Consider the following 18,519-nt stretch of genomic DNA (forward strand, 5'->3'; position numbering starts at 1 on the left):
TCTGTGGGCACGAGAGGTACCTACGTACGTTAGCACCACAGAACTCTTACCAAGGAGGTTTAAGAGATGGAGTTCCAACTGGCTGTAATTATTCAAACAGTTGTCACTTTTCTATTGATGTACAAAAGAATTCCACAGGTGCATCTGTGCCTTTGGTGACGGGGTTTGATGCCGCCGTCTTGCTGAGCAATCTGAAGATTCATTTTGAACGTTAACTTAATGTTGGCTATATTTTGCTTGTTTATTTATTAAATGAAACGAAATCTCACTTAATGATAAAGCTCATTAAACAAAGGCCAATCCCTTCAAGAAATATGTGCAAAAGTGTAAATCAGAGCTGTATCATGTGAAAGTGTTTGAAACTGTACCCTCCCGTAAAGCCGGTTTTATCACTTTTCCACTTCATTCCTCCAAATAAAACTGATATGGAATAATCTTCGAGTATAATTCTATATTAATAGATATATCAGATTAGTGGCCGGGCACGGCCAGTCGAGTAATTTTCATTTTCATTTCATCATGTTTTGCGCAATTTCTATTCGCGCATCCCCGTGTCTACTTACCATCATATAACACCTATCTTTTATAAGTAGGGATGGCGAAAAGTAATTACCATCACAAAGACATATTTTCGTTAGAAAGTGGCTGATGATTATGCAATGAGACATGAGTCAATTGTCTTCCTATCTGCGCGGCAGATCCAGTTTGCCACATGCTTCAAATACTTTGGAGTGGCGGCATCAAACGTGACTTCAAAGGAAATACGACAGTTGTGACTCCACTCTCTTGAACCTCCTTGCTCTTACCATGGACCTACACTAGGTCCATGCTCTTACCAAGAGTTCTGTGGTTAGCACACATCTCCATGGTATGTTGCCAATTTAAGGACGTTTACGATTTCAGTCAGATTTCGTCAGCCACGATCATACTTATCCAGCTAGCTAAGCAGCATCACACGTGTGCGTGCAGGGAAGGGAAGCGACTGTCGACGCGACGTTATTTGACGGGCGGAGGCGCGGCGCCGGCGGCGAGACTTGCAAGTTCAGATCTCATATGCCCATTGAGTAACTGCTGCTGTATGTAGTGACTGGCGAACAGAGAACAAGCAATCTGAGCTCTCCCTTTTGCTGTTTCAAGTCGTTTCCTACCCGAATTTACGCAGATTATTAAGGCTGCCGTATAAAAGACTGATGATGGAGAAATTGGTTGAGACTTTAACCACACGTGCTTCGCAACAGGTAATTTAAGGTTTTAACGTCTGTTATGGGTTTTTTTTTTGTTCCCGGGGCCGGGCCTGAATTGCTTGTCATCATAGAAATTTTCCAGAAATAGAAATGAATACCATAGAACCACCAATGATGGGATGGTGCACCAAATACTTAATTTACTTCGAGTGCATTGTTATTAATGTTATTGTTAATGTGAGAGGAGGGTACACGTGAAGCTTCCCCCAAATTTTGTCCCAAAGTCATGAAAGTAGGGATTAGAAATCCGGTTGCTATTTAAGTAAACTTAAAGTACTCTAGGTCTAGTGAGTATAGCTAGTGTCTGTCTCAAGCTGTAACAGTTACCTGGTAGTGGTTTTATAATAATCTTACCATTGGTTCTATTTTGCTCATCTTTGACATGATTGGTGTTCGTTTGTTTTCTATTCTTTTTTTTTTTATGCAGGTAGGCCTAGACCTGAATAAAGGCTATAAATTTAATCATAAACTAGTATGAAATAGAACTGTATATTGCAACATTTCTTCTAACGTTTGATTGCAACATTTCCTATTCATACTAGAGTCTATATTAGGCTTACCCATTCTAGACTCTACTCAGTATTTATTTCAAGCAAGTTTTGAATCAGAGAGCACCCTATGACTCGTTCATATGCTATCATACTCAAAAACCTATAGTTTTGAAATTCCACATTTGATCAGCACTTTTAGTCGACCACGTATTATTCTATTAATGCTCAATCAATGTTTTTTTTTTTTTTTTTTTTTTTTTTTTTTATTGCAAACTGATGCAGGAGGCGCAGATCGCATCTCTGAAGCAAGAGATTCAGGAGCTCCAGAATGGAGGCGTGGCCGACTGGGAGACTGTTCCTCCTGAACTCCAGACTCTGCAGACAGAGAACCAGAAGCTGAAGTATCGCATCATGCACCTCAAGCGGGTAGGGGACAAAAATCAAAACATAACAAAACAAAACAAAAACAAGCTTGGCAGTGGTTCTAGGTATCAATTCAAATGTCTTCAGTTGTGTGCAAAGTATATGAATTAATTGTCTACTAGTTGAATGAAATGGATGAATAGATAGTTACCTGCAGAAATGAAGGAATGGATGATTGATTGATGAAGGGATCATGTTTTCATGAATGGGTGATCATACTTTAAACTTAATTAGTGAAAATCCTTCCTTTCCCTTGTTCCTTAATTTTTCCTGTAAGAGTTAGAGATTTAATATGTGAATGTATGTGAAAAAAAAAAATCGCTTGAATAAAACTCTTGCAAAAGAAAGAAATGTGAGTTTTCACATGCAGGGCTGTTGATAAGAATTGATTTCTTTCAAGTCTATTACTTGACTAAGCTCTATGAGTGAAACTTTGTTATATCTCTGTCTCATGTGGAGTCTTATTCACCCTAGTTGCTTCATACTTAATACTCAAAAACTCTAAGCACAAAACTATATTATTTTGATGTATCTTTATAATTTTTATGATAAGATATTGTATGTTTTTATATCATTTTTCATTTATTGGTTCATTTCTTTCTTTATCTATGCTTGTATCTATGTTTGTTTCGAAATGGCTTTTCTTTATTCATTTTTATCTATCTAATGATATCCACCCCTGATTCTGTGTATCTCAGAGTCTAGAAGAAGAGGAATCATCCCAGGGTGGTGATGATGGCGGCAATGTGTGCGATAAGCTGATGCAGATCTTTAAGACAGCACTGAGGGTAGCCTACCCTGCCCTCCCCAATGCCCCCGTGACGGTGCAGCCCAGCCAGCAGGAGAAATTCGGTGATTACCAATGCAACAGTGCAATGGCCATTGCTCAGGTGAGAATTCACAGCCACTATATGTCTTAGTATAGTGGATAAGACTTAAGACTCTTTGTCATCAGGTCTTTGGTTCAAGTAATCTGGCAGTGTTACTTAGTCTATATGAGGTGATTTTATATGTTTAATCCAACAATATCATGTTTTAGGTGACATACATATATATCAAGTTTTAGATATACATATCAGGGGTCGCACTTAACTTTTTTTTTTTTAACTAGCCAGGCGGACTACTTAGAATCAATTTTGACACTGAAGCAATACAGAGACTCCAACCCAAAGCACCTTCTGATCTGGAGATTCTCCCGCCTGAAACCCCTAGCAAACGGAAGACTCCAAGTTGATGTGCGCGAAGCGCGAAGTTCCTAGGGTTCTAGATGCTCTCTGGTGCTGATCTAAGGCTTATGTTTTTTTCAACATACAATAGCAATAAGTATAAGAAATCCTTTCCAACGGGAGACACAGAGCCAGGGCGGGAGAAATCAAATCTCAAGCGGGAGAACGGGAGATTTTCCAAAAATGGGTTTTCGCCGGGAGATCAGACCAAACGATACTCTTTTTGGAAATTTAGTGGCCCAGCATCAATTTTTAGTGGCCCGTGCCACTGGACCACCATGAATGTCGAGCCCCGTATACACAGGCAAAGCTCTTGATATGGAATGGGACATTCAGGCTGTATATTTTTTGTAACGGGTTGAAGACTCATGTGAATTGAATCACTTTTTTTTTTTTAAACACAAAATATACCATAGTAAGAAATTAAGGCTGCTTTATGAAGAACAGCACCATCTTCATCTGAAAAAAAGGAATCTTTCTGTACATTCTTTTCTTTTGCTAACATATTTTCTTGCTGCAAAGCAGATCTTCACAATTCATGAAGGATTTTAGTAATCAGTTGTAGTGTAGTTTTTAAAGCAGAAACGAATAAGATCTCACAGGATGAAGTTCCACATGTGTTGTATGTGACTTTACTTTGTTTACCACTACAGCAACTGAAAGCTCAGGGAACGTCCGTCTCTCCCAGGGTTGTTGCCCAGCAGATCCAGGCAAACATCCCATCCAATGACGTCATAGAAAAGGTGAGGTCTCAACTATTGCATTACTGTGAACACAGACATTTTTTAGTTACATTAATGTTTGCATATTTCGAGCTACTTCTGGGTAGCTATAATTCTAAAACCCTCAAAGATATCTTCACAATTTTCTCTTGAGTAGAACACATTTTGAATAGGTTAACAATTTTGCAGCGCGAAAGATTAATCATGCGAAAGTACAGTAAGTAGCCAACAAAAAAAAGATGTCGAGTTAGCTATAAGTCAGTTGCCAAGCCACAAACTTTGTAGCTTGTATGCTTTTGTGAGGAAAGGGCCTGTGGTTGTAGAGACTTGGTTGTGCCCAATATCACTAAAAGGCAAAAATGTGAAACTTTGAAATTCTCCTGCTGTAAATTGATTTCACATCTAAGTTCCACTATTCTGTTTTTGTGGTTTTACTCTGTATTCAGAAGTCAAGTAGAACATATTGCACTTTTAATCTTGATGAACGAAGTCTAATCAGATTTTTTACTTTTATCCATTACTACAGGTTGATATTGCAGGACCAGGTTTCATCAACATTCATCTGAAGAAGGCCTTTGTTGCCCCCCTCATCACTTCCATCCTCACCGAGGGGGTGATGCCCCCACCCATCAAGAAGAGGAAGAGGATTGTCCTTGACATGTCCTCGCCAAACATCGCCAAGGAGATGCACGTTGGTCACTTGAGGTCGACCATCATTGGGGAGAGCATTGCCCGGCTCATGGAATTTGTGGGTAAGTTCTCAAAGCTAGGGGAATTTAACAAATTACCGGGAGTGATGGGCCAGAACGAACCAAGGAACCAGAAGTTACAGGGAACCTCTTGCTTGGAGAGCAACATATACTCTGGCAAAGAAAGCAAAATTTCAGTATTTTGTAAATGTTTGCTAAATTTGAGAATACTGGTGCACATATAATTCAGATGTTGTATGTCTGTTAAGAGACACTGTTTTTTGAAGGAGAAGTGAGGATGTGTTTGATAGTCTTTAAAGTAATTATTATAGGAGAATTACCTTTTGTTCACTGCCAAACCAGGAGATGTGTGAAGAAAGATTATTTGCAACTGATCGACACATTGCCCTACATCAAGGTAAATAAGCACTGTCACAACGTGACAACGTGACAACTTGGACATGACAAAAGAAATCATGGGCATACATACTTGGGCAGGATTCAAACCTATGACTTCCTGATCACCAGACAGGTGTCTCATCCACTAGACCAACGAACTTCCGCCATCGGCAAGTGCTGGTTCTAATCCTTACATCATGCAGTGGGCACTGTATAATTATTCAAATTGTTGAAAAGACTGTTTTTAATGAAGTTGCCACTTTTCCTGACCCATTTTTTTTTTCCTCCCAAGGTCATGACGTCCTGAAGGTGAGCCACTTGGGAGACTGGGGGACTCAGTTTGGCATGCTGATCACACACCTGGCAGACCAGTTTCCTAACTACCTCAATGAGTCTCCACCCATCCATGACCTCCAGAAGTTCTACAAGGTCAGCTAAGAGGCATTACTTTTTTTTAAAAGACCATTAAAGACTGTGTTTCAATAGTTGCAGTGAAATGCATTTTTTTTAGAATACAGTCGACTCTTGTTATAATGATATCCTTTGGATCGGCAGTTTTCTTTCGTTTTATCAAATTTTCACTATAGCCAAGCAGTAAAGTATATAGAAGATATATATAGTTGATATTATGGGACCTGAATTTTTACTTCATTGTGTCGACAATTTTGTTGTTAATGTGTCTGATATAACAGGAGTGCACTGTAGCTGGAAGAAGTTATGTATGCTGGTGATTGTGTAGAACGAAGCAGTAATTGAAATCCTATTATTTTGTCTGACACTATTGAGCCATCATCATATAACTGCACTTGTACACCAAAGGATGTCTGAGGTATTAGTGACACTAAAAAAGCAGGAAAGGCGTTAGGTTCTTTGAACCTGTTACCCCCCCCCCCCCCCCCCCCCCCAACTCCCTTGGGAATTCATGAAAGCGTCCAAATTCAGTTTGGCCCCTGATCTTAATCTAGTGGTGATTTAAAAATTCAATTCAATTCAGTTCAGTTCAATTTAATTCAATTCAAATCAATTCAATTCCATTCCATTCCATTACGTTCCATTCCGTTCCGTTCCGTTCCGTTCCGTTCCATTCCATTCAATTCATTAACTTTCATTCCTTTTTCCAACAAAACATAACACAGAATAAATCAGGAATTATATCATAAGCATATGTTCAACTGTGCAAAGGATAAACGATAGTTGACAAATAAAGATATACATGCATATGCAAATGAGGTACCGTACAATGTATATGGATGACAAAAGGCAATTGGTGCAAACATGTACCCATATCCATTGACTGGTTTGAGAGTTTCTTATGAATGATAATTTCTGCCATTTGATTGAACCAGGAGTCCAAGGTGAGGTTTGACTCTGACGAGGAGTTCAAGAAGAGAGCCTACAGCATGGTGGTGAGACTCCAGAGCCACGAACCAGACATCATCAAGGCCTGGGAGCTCATCTGTGACATCTCCAAGAGAGGTCAGAGGTCATTCTCTGTCTTTGAGACTGGATGAAAATGTGAAAACGTATTCTCTCCTGATCCTCTGTTGTTCCTCTCATCATTTCTCTGTGAAACTGACGATAGGGAGCTTTAACTTTTTGCAATACGGATGTTCAGAGGGAAAACAAAAAAAACCCTGTTTTGCGCTTGCACCAAATCAATCTCACATCGTCTGAATTTTCACTATGCATTCTGGGCCATTTTTGCGTTTATTCAATTCACAAGTTCAGTTCAGAACACAGAGAGCTCCTTGATGCAATGATCGTATGGGGGCGACATCCTACTTTTTATAGGTCATGTCTTGGCGTTATCTAAAGCTCTAAAGCTACTTTGCAACACTACACAGGGATAGAGAATGGCCAATGCAATCATTGTCTCAACGTCCATCTAAAGCTCACTAATCTGGTGCACTTGAAAGCGACACTCACGACTCGCATATTTCACCAGACATTCAATTACTACCTCTCTTGGAAGATTCTGTGCCTTTGACTTTTTAAAAAAAAACAAATATACTGTGCCATACACTGTTAATCATCATCTGACTCAAATCAAATTTATTGCCTGTAATTTTTACCTGTATTGAAAGATGTACGTATTAATGCATACTTGCCAACTAGTAAGATTTTATCAGATTCAGTAAGATTTTTTACGGTAAAAGTAGCAAAATCAGATTTTCTGTCAGAGAAATCAGATTTTTAAAAAATATTTAGATATACCTTTCATGTGTATTTTCTGAAGATTTGACCGAAAGTAAGATTTTTAACTTCAGTTTGCATATAAAATAAGATTTTTGCAATCCACGAGTAAGATATTTCATTTTGAAATGTTGGCAGGTATGTTAATGTGAGTTATGAACGCCATGTCTTCATTCCACTATAATGTGATATTTCTACCTTAGTTATTTATTTGTCATGATTATACATCATGTGTTGTCTCTGTGAGTCTGTAGGTTTTCAACTTGTGGTACACTTGTAGGTGATCACTGTGTGGTAAAACATGTCACAAGATATTCTTGACAATACCCTTGAGATCAAGGCTCCAACTGGCAATGTCATTTCTTGGGGGCATTTCATCAAGCATTTTGTCAGGTATTTTTACTGACAAATTGTTTTATGCTACTGATATCCTTGCATCTGATTGGCTAAGGGAAAATTTGTCAGAAAAAAACGTAATGTGACAAAACTTTTGATGAAATGCCACTCTGGTTTTCTCCCTAAATTTCCACAGAGTTCAATAAGGTGTATGACAGACTGGAGATAAAGAATCTGGTTCCCAGGGGAGAGTCTTTCTACCAGGAGAGGATGAATTCTGTGGTGGAAATGCTTGAGAAGGCAGGTTGGTACAAATATTTATCCTTTCAACTGTGTAACAACAATAAACAAATAATTAGCAAGGTTTTTTTTCCAGCCTTCAGTTTTTACTGCTTCTTTAGTGAAATGAGAGTTTTACTGCCGGTAATACAGTTACCAGTTAAAGGACAAGCTGGTGTTAAAATGAAACAGGTATGATATTAGGGGTAAGTGCTTTGTCAGCATTTATGAAGATTGTCAACCTGTGTACCAAAACCATGGTCTCCTTGCATGCATGAAAATGTTTCTGTGTTATGAGTTGGAGAGTCATGTATGATATACTATAGCGTAGGACATATCGCTTTGTTTGAAATAGTGCATAGTGATAGTGGATTGAAAGGGACAATTTTTACATACTCATATGACATGATTTCTGTGTGTTTTGCACTTGTGTTTTTGAGTTTGTAGATGTTAATGCCAATGAACAGAATGTTGTCGGCAGAATTTCTGGATATGACAGGGGATGTCTTAGTCTTGAAAACCTCCCAGTATTTTTTTAAAAAGGCATTGTATTTTTATACCCCCGCCAAACAAAGTTTGAAGGGGGTATATAGGAATCAGCGGACGGTTGGGCGGTCGAACGTCGGGCGGTCGGTCCGTTGCAAATCTTGCGTCGCGAACTACTTCCTCAGTTTTCAACCGATTCCCATAAAACTTGGCACAGATGTGTGCCTTGGGTTGTAGATGTGCAAGACGTATTTTTTGACAGTACCCAAAAGTACGTTGCCATGGTAACGGCATATTATGGGCAAAAATGGGTACAAATCATGCGTCGCGAACTCCTCCCACAGTTTTTGATCAATTTTTATGAAATTAGGTACAGATGTTCATCTGAATATGTTAATGTGCAAGACACATATTTCCGCAGTGGCAAAAAGTGCGTTGCCATGGTAACGGCATGTTATTGGTAAAATATAGGGCAAAATGCTTCATGGCAAAACTGCTTCAGCAGTGTTCTTCCAATTCTCATGGAATTCATATTGAATGTTTGTCTTAGGATATAGGTCAGCATGACACATTTCTTGACAGTGACAAAAAGTATGTTGCCATGGTAACAGCTCACATATTATGAGCCAAAATGATGGAAAATTTTGTGTTGCAAACTACTTCCTCAGTTTTTGCCCAATTTCCATGAAACTTGGTACAGGTGTGTGCCTTTGGTTGTAGATGTGCAAGACGCATTTTTCGACAGTACCCGAAAGTACGTTGTCATGGTAACGGCATATTAATGGCAGAAGATCAAGGAAAGATCTTGCGGATTTAACTACTTCCTCAGTTTTTTGACCAAAGCTTATGAAATGTTGTTTTGACCAAAGCTTATGAAATGTTGTTTGGCGGGGGTATAACCAGTCGCTGTAGCGACATTTCTAGTTGTTATTTGGAGGTGTCTAGTCCTTTATTTTTGGCTAAAAATCCATTACCCCTTTCTGTGCCAGGGACTTCATACAGTGTGTACAATACTATGGGATTTTCTGTGTCAATCAGCTCTCATAGCATACAAAGGGTTAACCCTATTCTAACTGGGGGGGTCAAATTGACCCCCCCTCGACATTTCGCGCCACGATTCTGCAACGCGCAAAGATTTTGCCGCTGCGTTTTATGACTTTTTTCATGAAGTCTCCCGCATATTTTGAGACCAAATTTGCGACGTCCGCGTACGCCGTTCTGAAGTTACGCAATGTTTTGCATATGCATGTCAACCCAAAAACAGCTCAAATTCATGATTTTGTGGGCAAATCCAATGCAAATTGTGTTTTTTTGTTTAATTGATATAAATTAGATTATTTCAACTTTTAACCATTGAAATTAATCAATTCTAATGTAGATCAGCTTGGAAAAGTGCCAGCAACAAATTTTGGCAAAAAAACAATAGAAAACAAAAGGTCGAAAAAACAATAAGATACATAAGAAATTAACAAAACAATACAAAACAAAAGAAACTGATTTTGAATGCGCTGTTTTTTTATAAGAAAATCGTTCGATATGTCTTGAGAAACTCTAACACAAAAATTTAGCAATCCTTCGCGGTGAAAATATGATTTCATGCGTAAATTTGCATACTTAATTTATAAAAAAATATAAAATCAAATTTTTTCTATTTTATGACCATATAATCTTGTAGTTGACATCTGGCTGTATGTACAGGCAAAATTTTGCGGCGATCGCGCGATTGACGGCCGAGATCTCAAATAGCCCAGTTAGAATAGGGTTAAGGATGTTGTTGTTGTCGTAAATGGTTAAGTAACGTATGCCCTACTTGGCCTTAGTCCAGGCTCTTTTGTCTTTTTTTTTCCCCCCTGAAGGTGTGCTAGAAGAGGATGAGGGAAGGAAGATCATGTTCACCCCGGGGAGTTCGGTTCCTCTGACTATCGTCAAGTCGGACGGAGGGTACACCTACGACACGTCGGACATGGCGACGCTCCGTCAGCGAGTGCATGAGGAGAAGGGAGATTGGTTGATCTATGTTGTTGACATGGGTCAGGTTTGTGAGACCTCTACACAGTACTGCACTAAAAAAGAGTTACAGTTCGACCTCTATTATCCGGCCTCCTTTTATCTGGAAATCTCTATTATCCGCACGCGTTCACGGAGTGAAGGACTTTTTTTTTTTCATCCAAAAATTTAGAAAAAAAACAGTGACTTTAAACTCAATTAAAATTTCTACAAAACTCACACGATTTACCTACAATATTCCCGACAGAACTAACATAAATTCAACACCACATTATCATCGTAAAAGTAAGGGACTACAATTTTGCGCAGGCTAGCATAGATTACACCACTGTTGCGGGGTATGCTACCTGCCTAGCTGTCAGTGCACTGGGACGGCAGCTTGGATGGCAGCTGTATACATTAACATTGTGTCTCCCATATCCAGCCAATTCGCTTATCCGGATGAGCGCCGGTCCCGACATGGCCGGATAATCGAGGTCGAACTGTAGATAAAAAAACTAGCAGAGTTCATTGGAAACAAAAAAGTCATGTTATATATCTGCCAGTGATGGACTTTTGGATATGCCATTGACGTAGAGTTTTATGTGTGAGTAACTGCTTACTGCAGTAAAATATTGACCGTGAAAGAAGCCATCTGCTCATTATAGGACTTTAAAGTACGTTTAATGAATTCAAATTTAGATGTTGGAGCACTTGGGTATAGTGGATTAGGGTCTGGATCCATGTCATGGGTTCAAATCTCGCTCAGGACATTGAAACTCTTGTGTCCACATTTTGATTCTCTCCTGGCTGGATTTTAGTAATGCTCCTTTTGTTTGATCTCTCCCAAACTCAGGTGGTTAAATCGCAAACACTTCAGAACACTGTAGCTTGCATTGTTATTTTGTCAAATTTGGCAATCTCTGCACTGGTTACCAATGAAAGATTGTATTGTTTTTCGCTGCGTTTAAAGTTCTGCTCCTTGTTATTATGCACCTGCTCAAAAGTTACAACAATCAAATTCTTGCGCCATTGGCATTCCAAAATTGACTATGACGTGGGGAGAAAGATCCTTCGTGCATGCATTGCCTTCTGTGAAGGACAGCCTCCTTGAAAACACAGAGATACATAAATCATCTAATTCTGTTGAGAATCACTTTAAAATGTATCTTCTTAATTCTTCGGTAGTTGTGTTAATTCTGTAGTAATTTTGTTTTTGTGGTAATTCCTTGATTTGTTCTTTGCCAAGCCTTGAGCATTCTGCAGAGAATATTTAGCACATAGTAAGTCATATGAAGTAACATCAATATTTTAAACAACAGGGAACTCACTTTGACGCAATCTTTAGTGGATGTCGCAAATTGGGCTGGTACGATCCCGCTGAAACCAGGATAGAGCATGTTGGCTTTGGAGTCGTCCTTGGAGAAGACAAGTGAGTAGATTGACGAGGCTTTTTGTGTATGTTGGCATTTTCCCAGCAAGGCTATCAACCAAGATCTTACCTATTGTCAAGGACTTCATCGATGTTCATCGTAGGATGATGATGAATTCAATGAGAGTTGTGTTTTCAAAATTCATCGACTATTTAGGATTCTGTGGCTAGCGAGGCTGTAAACTGTGCTAAGAATAATGTACTTGCAGAAGTGGTATTTGTAGTAAAAGTGGCAGTCATAGTACAAAGAGTATTGGTATGATGATGCCCTAGCTTTTGGCATTTGACAGAGGCTAAACGTGATGTCTGTCTAGCAACCGTAAACTGTTTCCATAAGTTCTCAAATTTAATTGTGTTTTGTAGATTTATTTGTGTTTAGTATCTGTATCGTGCTAAACCGCAAATTTGTAAAAAGTACCCTAATCATCTGAATTTGTCAGGAAAAAATTCAAGACACGATCTGGTGACACGGTGCGGCTGGTGGACCTCCTGGATGAAGGCATGAAGCGTTCCTTGGAGACCCTTAAAGACAAGGGGAGGGACAAGGTAAGATGTCACCATTAGGTGTTCTGTAGAGACCCTTGAAGAAAAAAGGAATAGACAGGGTCAGATTAGGATATGAGGTATTCCTTGGAGGCCCTCAAAGGAAATGGGAGGGATATAGTGAGGTAAGAGCACCGTTTCATGAAAGTTGTCAGCCCTGACAAGTTGTCAATCTCTGACAACTTCAGTAAAATCCTTGGTTTTGATTGGCTGAAAAGCTCCGGTCACTGACTGACTCACTCACTATGGTAATTATCAGAGACTGACAACTTGTCAGAGCTGACAGCCTTCATGAAACGGTTCCAAGGCGTTCCTTGGAGGACCTCGATTAAAAGATGATGGATGATAAGAGATGAGGGTTTGAGATGTTCCTTGGAGACCCTCGAAGAGAAAGGGAGGAATGAGGTGAGATGAGATGATCCTCAGAGACCCTCAAAGAAAAGAGGAAGGAAGAATTGAGATGGTTTTTATCATTTTATTTTATTTATTTATTTATTTATTTTTTGAGATGAGGGTTTGAGTTGTTCTGAAAGACCATCAAAGAGAAGGGGAAGGTCAGGGTGAGGTTAGGGTAATGCTTTCTCCCTGGACATTGGTGTTTCATGATACAATCAGTGTAAAATTCAACGCCTTGTGGGACTTGTATCAAATTGACAGACAGTTACCAGCTCTGTCCCAAATTCATCGCTTTGTGAGATATAGATCAGCCTTATGTGTATGATCATTTTGCATTTGTTTTTGTTTTTTTGTTTGTTTACTTGTCTATCATATCAATGTTTTTCAAATTATCTTGTTATTTTGATGCTTTAACAAAGATTGTTGCTCTTTGTTTTCATCCTGCAGGTTTTGTCAGCTGAAGAGCTGAAGGCTGCCCAGGAGTCTGTGGCTTATGGCTGCATCAAGTATGCAGATCTCAGTCACCGCAGGACCAATGACTATGTCTTCTCTTTTGACAAGGTCAACTACTTCAAATTCATGAAATTCTTCCACTGAGATGTTTTTATTGCAACTAATTGACAAATGCCCTACATTGAGATAAATAAGAACTGAATTGATCAGTGTTTTTGGTAGTAGCCGTGATAAAAGAAATCATGGATGTACGTACTCGAGCAGGAGCAGGAGGTCGCAGGTTCAAATCCTGCTCGAGTATGTACGCCCATGATTTCTTTTATTACAGCTACTACTTAAATGCTGATCAATTCAGTGCTTATTTATGTTGATGTAGGGGGATTTGTCAATCAGTTGCAAGGTCATCTGCTGTCCGTACAAGCTGTCATCCTCATCATCAATATTATCCTCAACACAGTGATAATGATAATATCAGTGATATCAATGATGATAATAGAAATATATACATTTGTACTTTGTTTCATGCTACATTTGTAAGTGCTTAAAAGGCACAGTAGGAAAGAAAATCATTTCATTTGAATTGGATTCTCCTTTTGCTATTATCATCATGATTTTTAGTAGTATTATTAATACAGCTACTCCTACTACTGTAACTAATACTGTCATCATCATTGTTAACATCATTATTATTAATTGTGTCTTATCACAGATGCTTGACGACAAGGGAAACACTGCTGTCTATCTACTCTATGCGTACACCAGAATCAAGTGAGTTGGAGACAAGATCAATAATTCCATAGGTTGTGGCTTGAACATCAGACTTTATACAGAATAATTTGTAATTTATATGGTGAAGTTCTGCCCCAAGGACAACACAGGCATTAGTAATCAGGGTCAGTTATATCAGAAAAAAAGATAGTTCGAACAATTTCCCATTGTGAAGAAATTTAGTGTAAAATACTGTGGAAAACATGCAAAGGTTAAAGACTACTTCAAAACGCTTGTTGCAATCCCTGATGTTGTAAAAAGTTGGATGTGTTAAATGTTCTGTTATGTAAGTGCAGATTTCTTGTCTCTTGGATTCATGTTCTGTCTTGGGATAATACACGAGATGATGATGGTGGTAATGATGATGATACTTGTTTCCATGGCAACTCAGGTCCATTGCCAGGAATGCCAAGATGTCCTCCGAAGCCCTGCGGAAGGCAGCCGAGACCACGTCCGTCCCCCTGGACCACCCCAAGGAGTGGAAGCTGGCCAAGTGCCTGATGCGCTTCCCGGAGATCATCTCCCGCATCGTGGACGACCTCTTCCTGCACACCCTCTGTGACTACCTCTATGAGCTGGCCAACACGTTCACCGAGTTCTACGAAGTCTGCTACTGCATCGTCAAAGACAAACAGACAGGTTAGAGTCTTGATCTGCAACATTTTTCGATATTATGTGCTAGGTTCAAGTAAAAACTGGGTCTTTCTCTCAAACATCAAGTTAAATCTCTATCTACATGTCTGCATATCTGTCTGCTTGATCCTCTTTGTGCTTTATATTCTATATCTTTGTCTTCTTCATCCATTTCAGTCTCTCTGTATATGTTTTAGCATCTTGCAGTTTTGCTTTGATTTTTTAAATAAAAGGCTCTTAAGTCATCTTAAAGAGTTTCTTATGAATGGTCAGGGTTTGTTCCTGACTATACTTCACTGACCTTAGATGGGCTGCGTTAATGTCTGTATGAATCAGTCGCTGGTGAGTTTGAGAGTGTGAACATAAGTTAGATATTGTGCAATTCTGCTGGCAATGAAATTACATTTCTTTGAGCATTTTTTATTGTTTTGCAGGGGGGGGGGGGGGACTGAGAATGTGAACGTGATTCACATATTCATATGTCATTATTACGCATAAATGAGTTGTATTCACATATCCTCCTGCAGGTGATAAGGTCACATTTCTTTCATCAATTTTGATAGGCCACTTTGCAGGGGAAGCTGAAAATGTCATCATGAGTCACATATATAGTATTATTCTGCATATAAATGAGATGTGTTCACATTTCTATCAATACTCCTGCAGGTGAGATCCAGAGTGTGAACACAGGTCGCCTGTTGCTGTGTGAAGCGACTGCTGCCGTGATGGCCAAGGGATTCGACCTCCTTGGTCTGCAGCCGGTAGAGAGGATGTAGGACCACCAAGAGAAAGAGCCCTGGAGAACAAGATGGCTAGAAGATGTGTTGGGGGGGGGGGGGGGGGGGGGGCTGCTCTCCGAAGTATCATGAAGCCCATGTGTAGTGAGTCATGGTCAATATTTTACAGAACACACATTCTTCACTATGTGATCCCAAAGCATATTCTTTATAAGTCAAGGCAGGGCTAGGAATGTAAGCTGCATCCAATTGAAAACTGGAGAATACCACAAACATTTCGTGAGTTATATAATCGTATGATGTTGGGACCATATTATATCTCCCACTTCATTGTGCAATTTTTTTTTTTTTTTTTTTTTTGATAGGTTCAAAATTTGGCAATTTTGAATGTTTCTCTTCAAAGTATCATGAAGCCCATGTGTAGTGTGTCATGTTCGTCATTTTACAGAACACACATTCTACACTGTGTGATCCCATAGCATATTCTTTATATGAAGGTAGAGCTAGGAATGTGAGATGCATCCAATTAAAAACTGGAGAATACCGCAAACATTTTGTGAGTTATAGAAGCGTATGATGTTGGGACCACATTATATCTCCCACTTCATTGTGCAGGTTGTGTTGTTGATTGGCTCAATATTTGGCAGTTTTGGATGTCCCAAATTCATGCTTCTCATTTTCTCAGATATCAATGTAACTTCACCAAAGAACAGTGGCCTTAGTAGATCCTCAATTTGAAAAGAGTCTTTATGCTAAACATTGAAAAGTCCAAAAAGAGGGATGTTTGTAATGTCTGATAAAGTACTCGTCCTATTTCAGTCATTGTTCTTGAGGTAAAGGTTTGGTAGTTTTGTAATACAATGCATTTTGCAGGTACTGGATATGAAACTTCTTGTGGAATGGCTGATTATGCAGATTACCGTGTATGTGTATGCACTGCTAGACCCGTTTTGAGCCTTTTTGAAAGACGAAGAAAATTAAAAAAAAAACAAAATGAAAACAAAACAAAAAACTTGCTCAGGATCATGTGCACTACAAGCATAATGTAGTCAATGCGTTTGGGAATATTTTGCCATCAAAACTTTTTTGTTTTGTTTTGCTTTTTATTTTTGGGTCATATGAGCGTCTTGTTTTAACTCTTGATACCTGCTATCACATGTAATCATATTGTCCATGTTGTATGATTGCAATATGACAATGAAGCTATGAACATGTGCCTGATAGTTACCCAGAAATCCACAAAGGTTCATAATGTAGCTTTTTCTGTTCTTTTTCTCATGCCTTGTAGTTTTATGGGTTTCTCCCACTTATTTAGGACAGCTTTATACAAAATGTAGCTTCTGGAAAACTTGTTCATTTTTAGTGTCATTGGTCCAATTTACCTGTTAATTTGACCCAAATTTTTCAAGTACTGTACTGAAGCCAAAGGTCATCGTCATTCAAACATTTTCATGTGTTTTCAGTTTATTGATAAAACAAATTTTACATATGAGAAGAGTTCTTGGAGCTTATCAGCCTTGTCTCATAGTGAACTGCAATTCTTAACATGCACAAAAGTGGTATTTTGACTAGTAGTATGCGTGGTAGCAAGGTTTTAAGTTCATTTTGTCTCTCTGCGGGTTTACTATCTTGTCAGAAGCAAGTCTTTTTCTCTTTTCTCTTGATTTACACTAGATTTCCCCTTTTTCTTCCTAATAACAAATACAGGGGAAACTCGGTATAACGAACACTGCTATAACGAGATATCGGTTATTACGAGGAAATTTTCCCGGTCCCAAATTTGCTTCCACATAAGTCTATGTAAAATGCTACTCTTATAGCGAGATCGGCTATAACGAAATAACTGCTATAACGAGATAAATTTTGTGATTTCCAAACAAAGAAAAACATAGCCAATCAAACCTGTTATAGCGAGGTAAAGCAAAATGTCTTCGGGTAGAGCTTTACTTCGCCTGTGCTATCACATGTTCCGAGATTGTAAAGCTCGATGCGCCAAAAACTGTCTTGTACACACATATTTTCTTCAGTTCACTCTACAGGTGTTGTACGTGTATACATGTGTGTGTGCGCACACTGATATACATGTGTGTGTGCACTGTGTGCGCACTGTGTGCGCACACTGTATACATGTGTGTGTGCGCACACCGATACATGCAGAAAATGTGGTGGGACGGCCGTATACATGACATCGTCATGACGTTTAGCAAGTGTGAGGCAATCTGATGCTGTGATTGGCTTTCTACGTAGGGAATTCCCCATCTCCACACACACGCAGTCATAATGTACATACAGAATGTGTAACACACAGCATTGTGCAGACCATTCCTCAATTCAAGCTTTCCACACACAACACACACCCATACCATAACCACATATCAATCCACAGACGATCTTCACACAATCGCAAGCTACATATAGATTTACGAATTCAAACATCTACAATTAATAAGAAAAACATTCTGTATACATGTGTGTGTGCGCACACTGATACATGCAGAAAATGTGGTGGGACGGCCGTATACATGACATCGTCATGACGTTTAGCAAGTGTGAGGCAATCTGATGCTGTGATTGGCTTTCTACGTAGGGAATTCCCCATCTCCACACACACGCAGTCATAATGTACATACAGAATGTGTAACACACAGCATTGTGCAGACCATTCCTCAATTCAAGCTTTCCACACACAACACACACCCATACCATAACCACATATCAATCCACAGACGATCTTCACACAATCGCAAGCTACATATAGATTTACGAATTCAAACATCTACAATTGATAAGAAAAACATTCTTGATATCGGATTTCATAGGTGAAAAAACATCTTCTTACCCATAAAGGTGAGTAATTACCTCACACACATTACCAAGTTATCAATATTGATTGAAAGATGATGGGTAGTCCCACATGTGCAAATTAATGTCTTTATGTTATGCTTTCTTTTATGCCTACTGATATAACGAGATATCGGCTATAAGGAGGAAATCGACTCGGTCCTGACCATCTCGTTATATCGAGTTTCCACTGTAATCATGTCAAATTGAAAGTAGACTTCCAAATATGAAATATGTATCTT

The 18,519-nt window shown here is 39.0% G+C and overlaps 1 protein-coding gene across 1 annotated transcript; it reads left to right on the forward strand.

Annotated features, from left to right (window-relative positions):
• The first annotated feature begins 1,069 nt into the window (after window positions 1-1,069).
• Window positions 1,070-15,515, forward strand: LOC140234608 (arginine--tRNA ligase, cytoplasmic-like). Its single transcript, XM_072314635.1, has 15 exons — window positions 1,070-1,238; window positions 2,018-2,161; window positions 2,857-3,048; window positions 4,038-4,127; window positions 4,633-4,858; window positions 5,487-5,623; window positions 6,541-6,670; window positions 7,920-8,027; window positions 10,345-10,523; window positions 11,797-11,906; window positions 12,347-12,452; window positions 13,293-13,406; window positions 14,008-14,066; window positions 14,458-14,705; window positions 15,366-15,515. The coding sequence occupies exons 1-15, from the start codon at window positions 1,191-1,193 to the stop codon at window positions 15,473-15,475; spliced, it is 2,001 nt and encodes a 666-aa protein (XP_072170736.1). The 5' UTR covers window positions 1,070-1,190; the 3' UTR covers window positions 15,476-15,515.
• The last annotated feature ends 3,004 nt before the right edge of the window (window positions 15,516-18,519 follow it).

The sequence above is a fragment of the Diadema setosum genome, chromosome 11, assembly GCF_964275005.1.
Source record: "Diadema setosum chromosome 11, eeDiaSeto1, whole genome shotgun sequence".
Lineage (NCBI taxonomy): Eukaryota > Metazoa > Echinodermata > Echinoidea > Diadematoida > Diadematidae > Diadema > Diadema setosum.

Bases quoted from the DNA above. Each gene is read 5' to 3' on its own strand.
- LOC140234608 (XM_072314635.1), top strand. From the start codon at position 1,191: ATGATGGAGAAATTGGTTGAGACTTTAACCACACGTGCTTCGCAACAG. The intron at 3,049-4,037 runs GTGAGAATTCAC...TTACCACTACAG, and splicing joins GTGCAATGGCCATTGCTCAG to CAACTGAAAGCTCAGGGAAC. The intron at 4,859-5,486 runs GTAAGTTCTCAA...TTTCCTCCCAAG, and splicing joins CCGGCTCATGGAATTTGTGG to GTCATGACGTCCTGAAGGTG.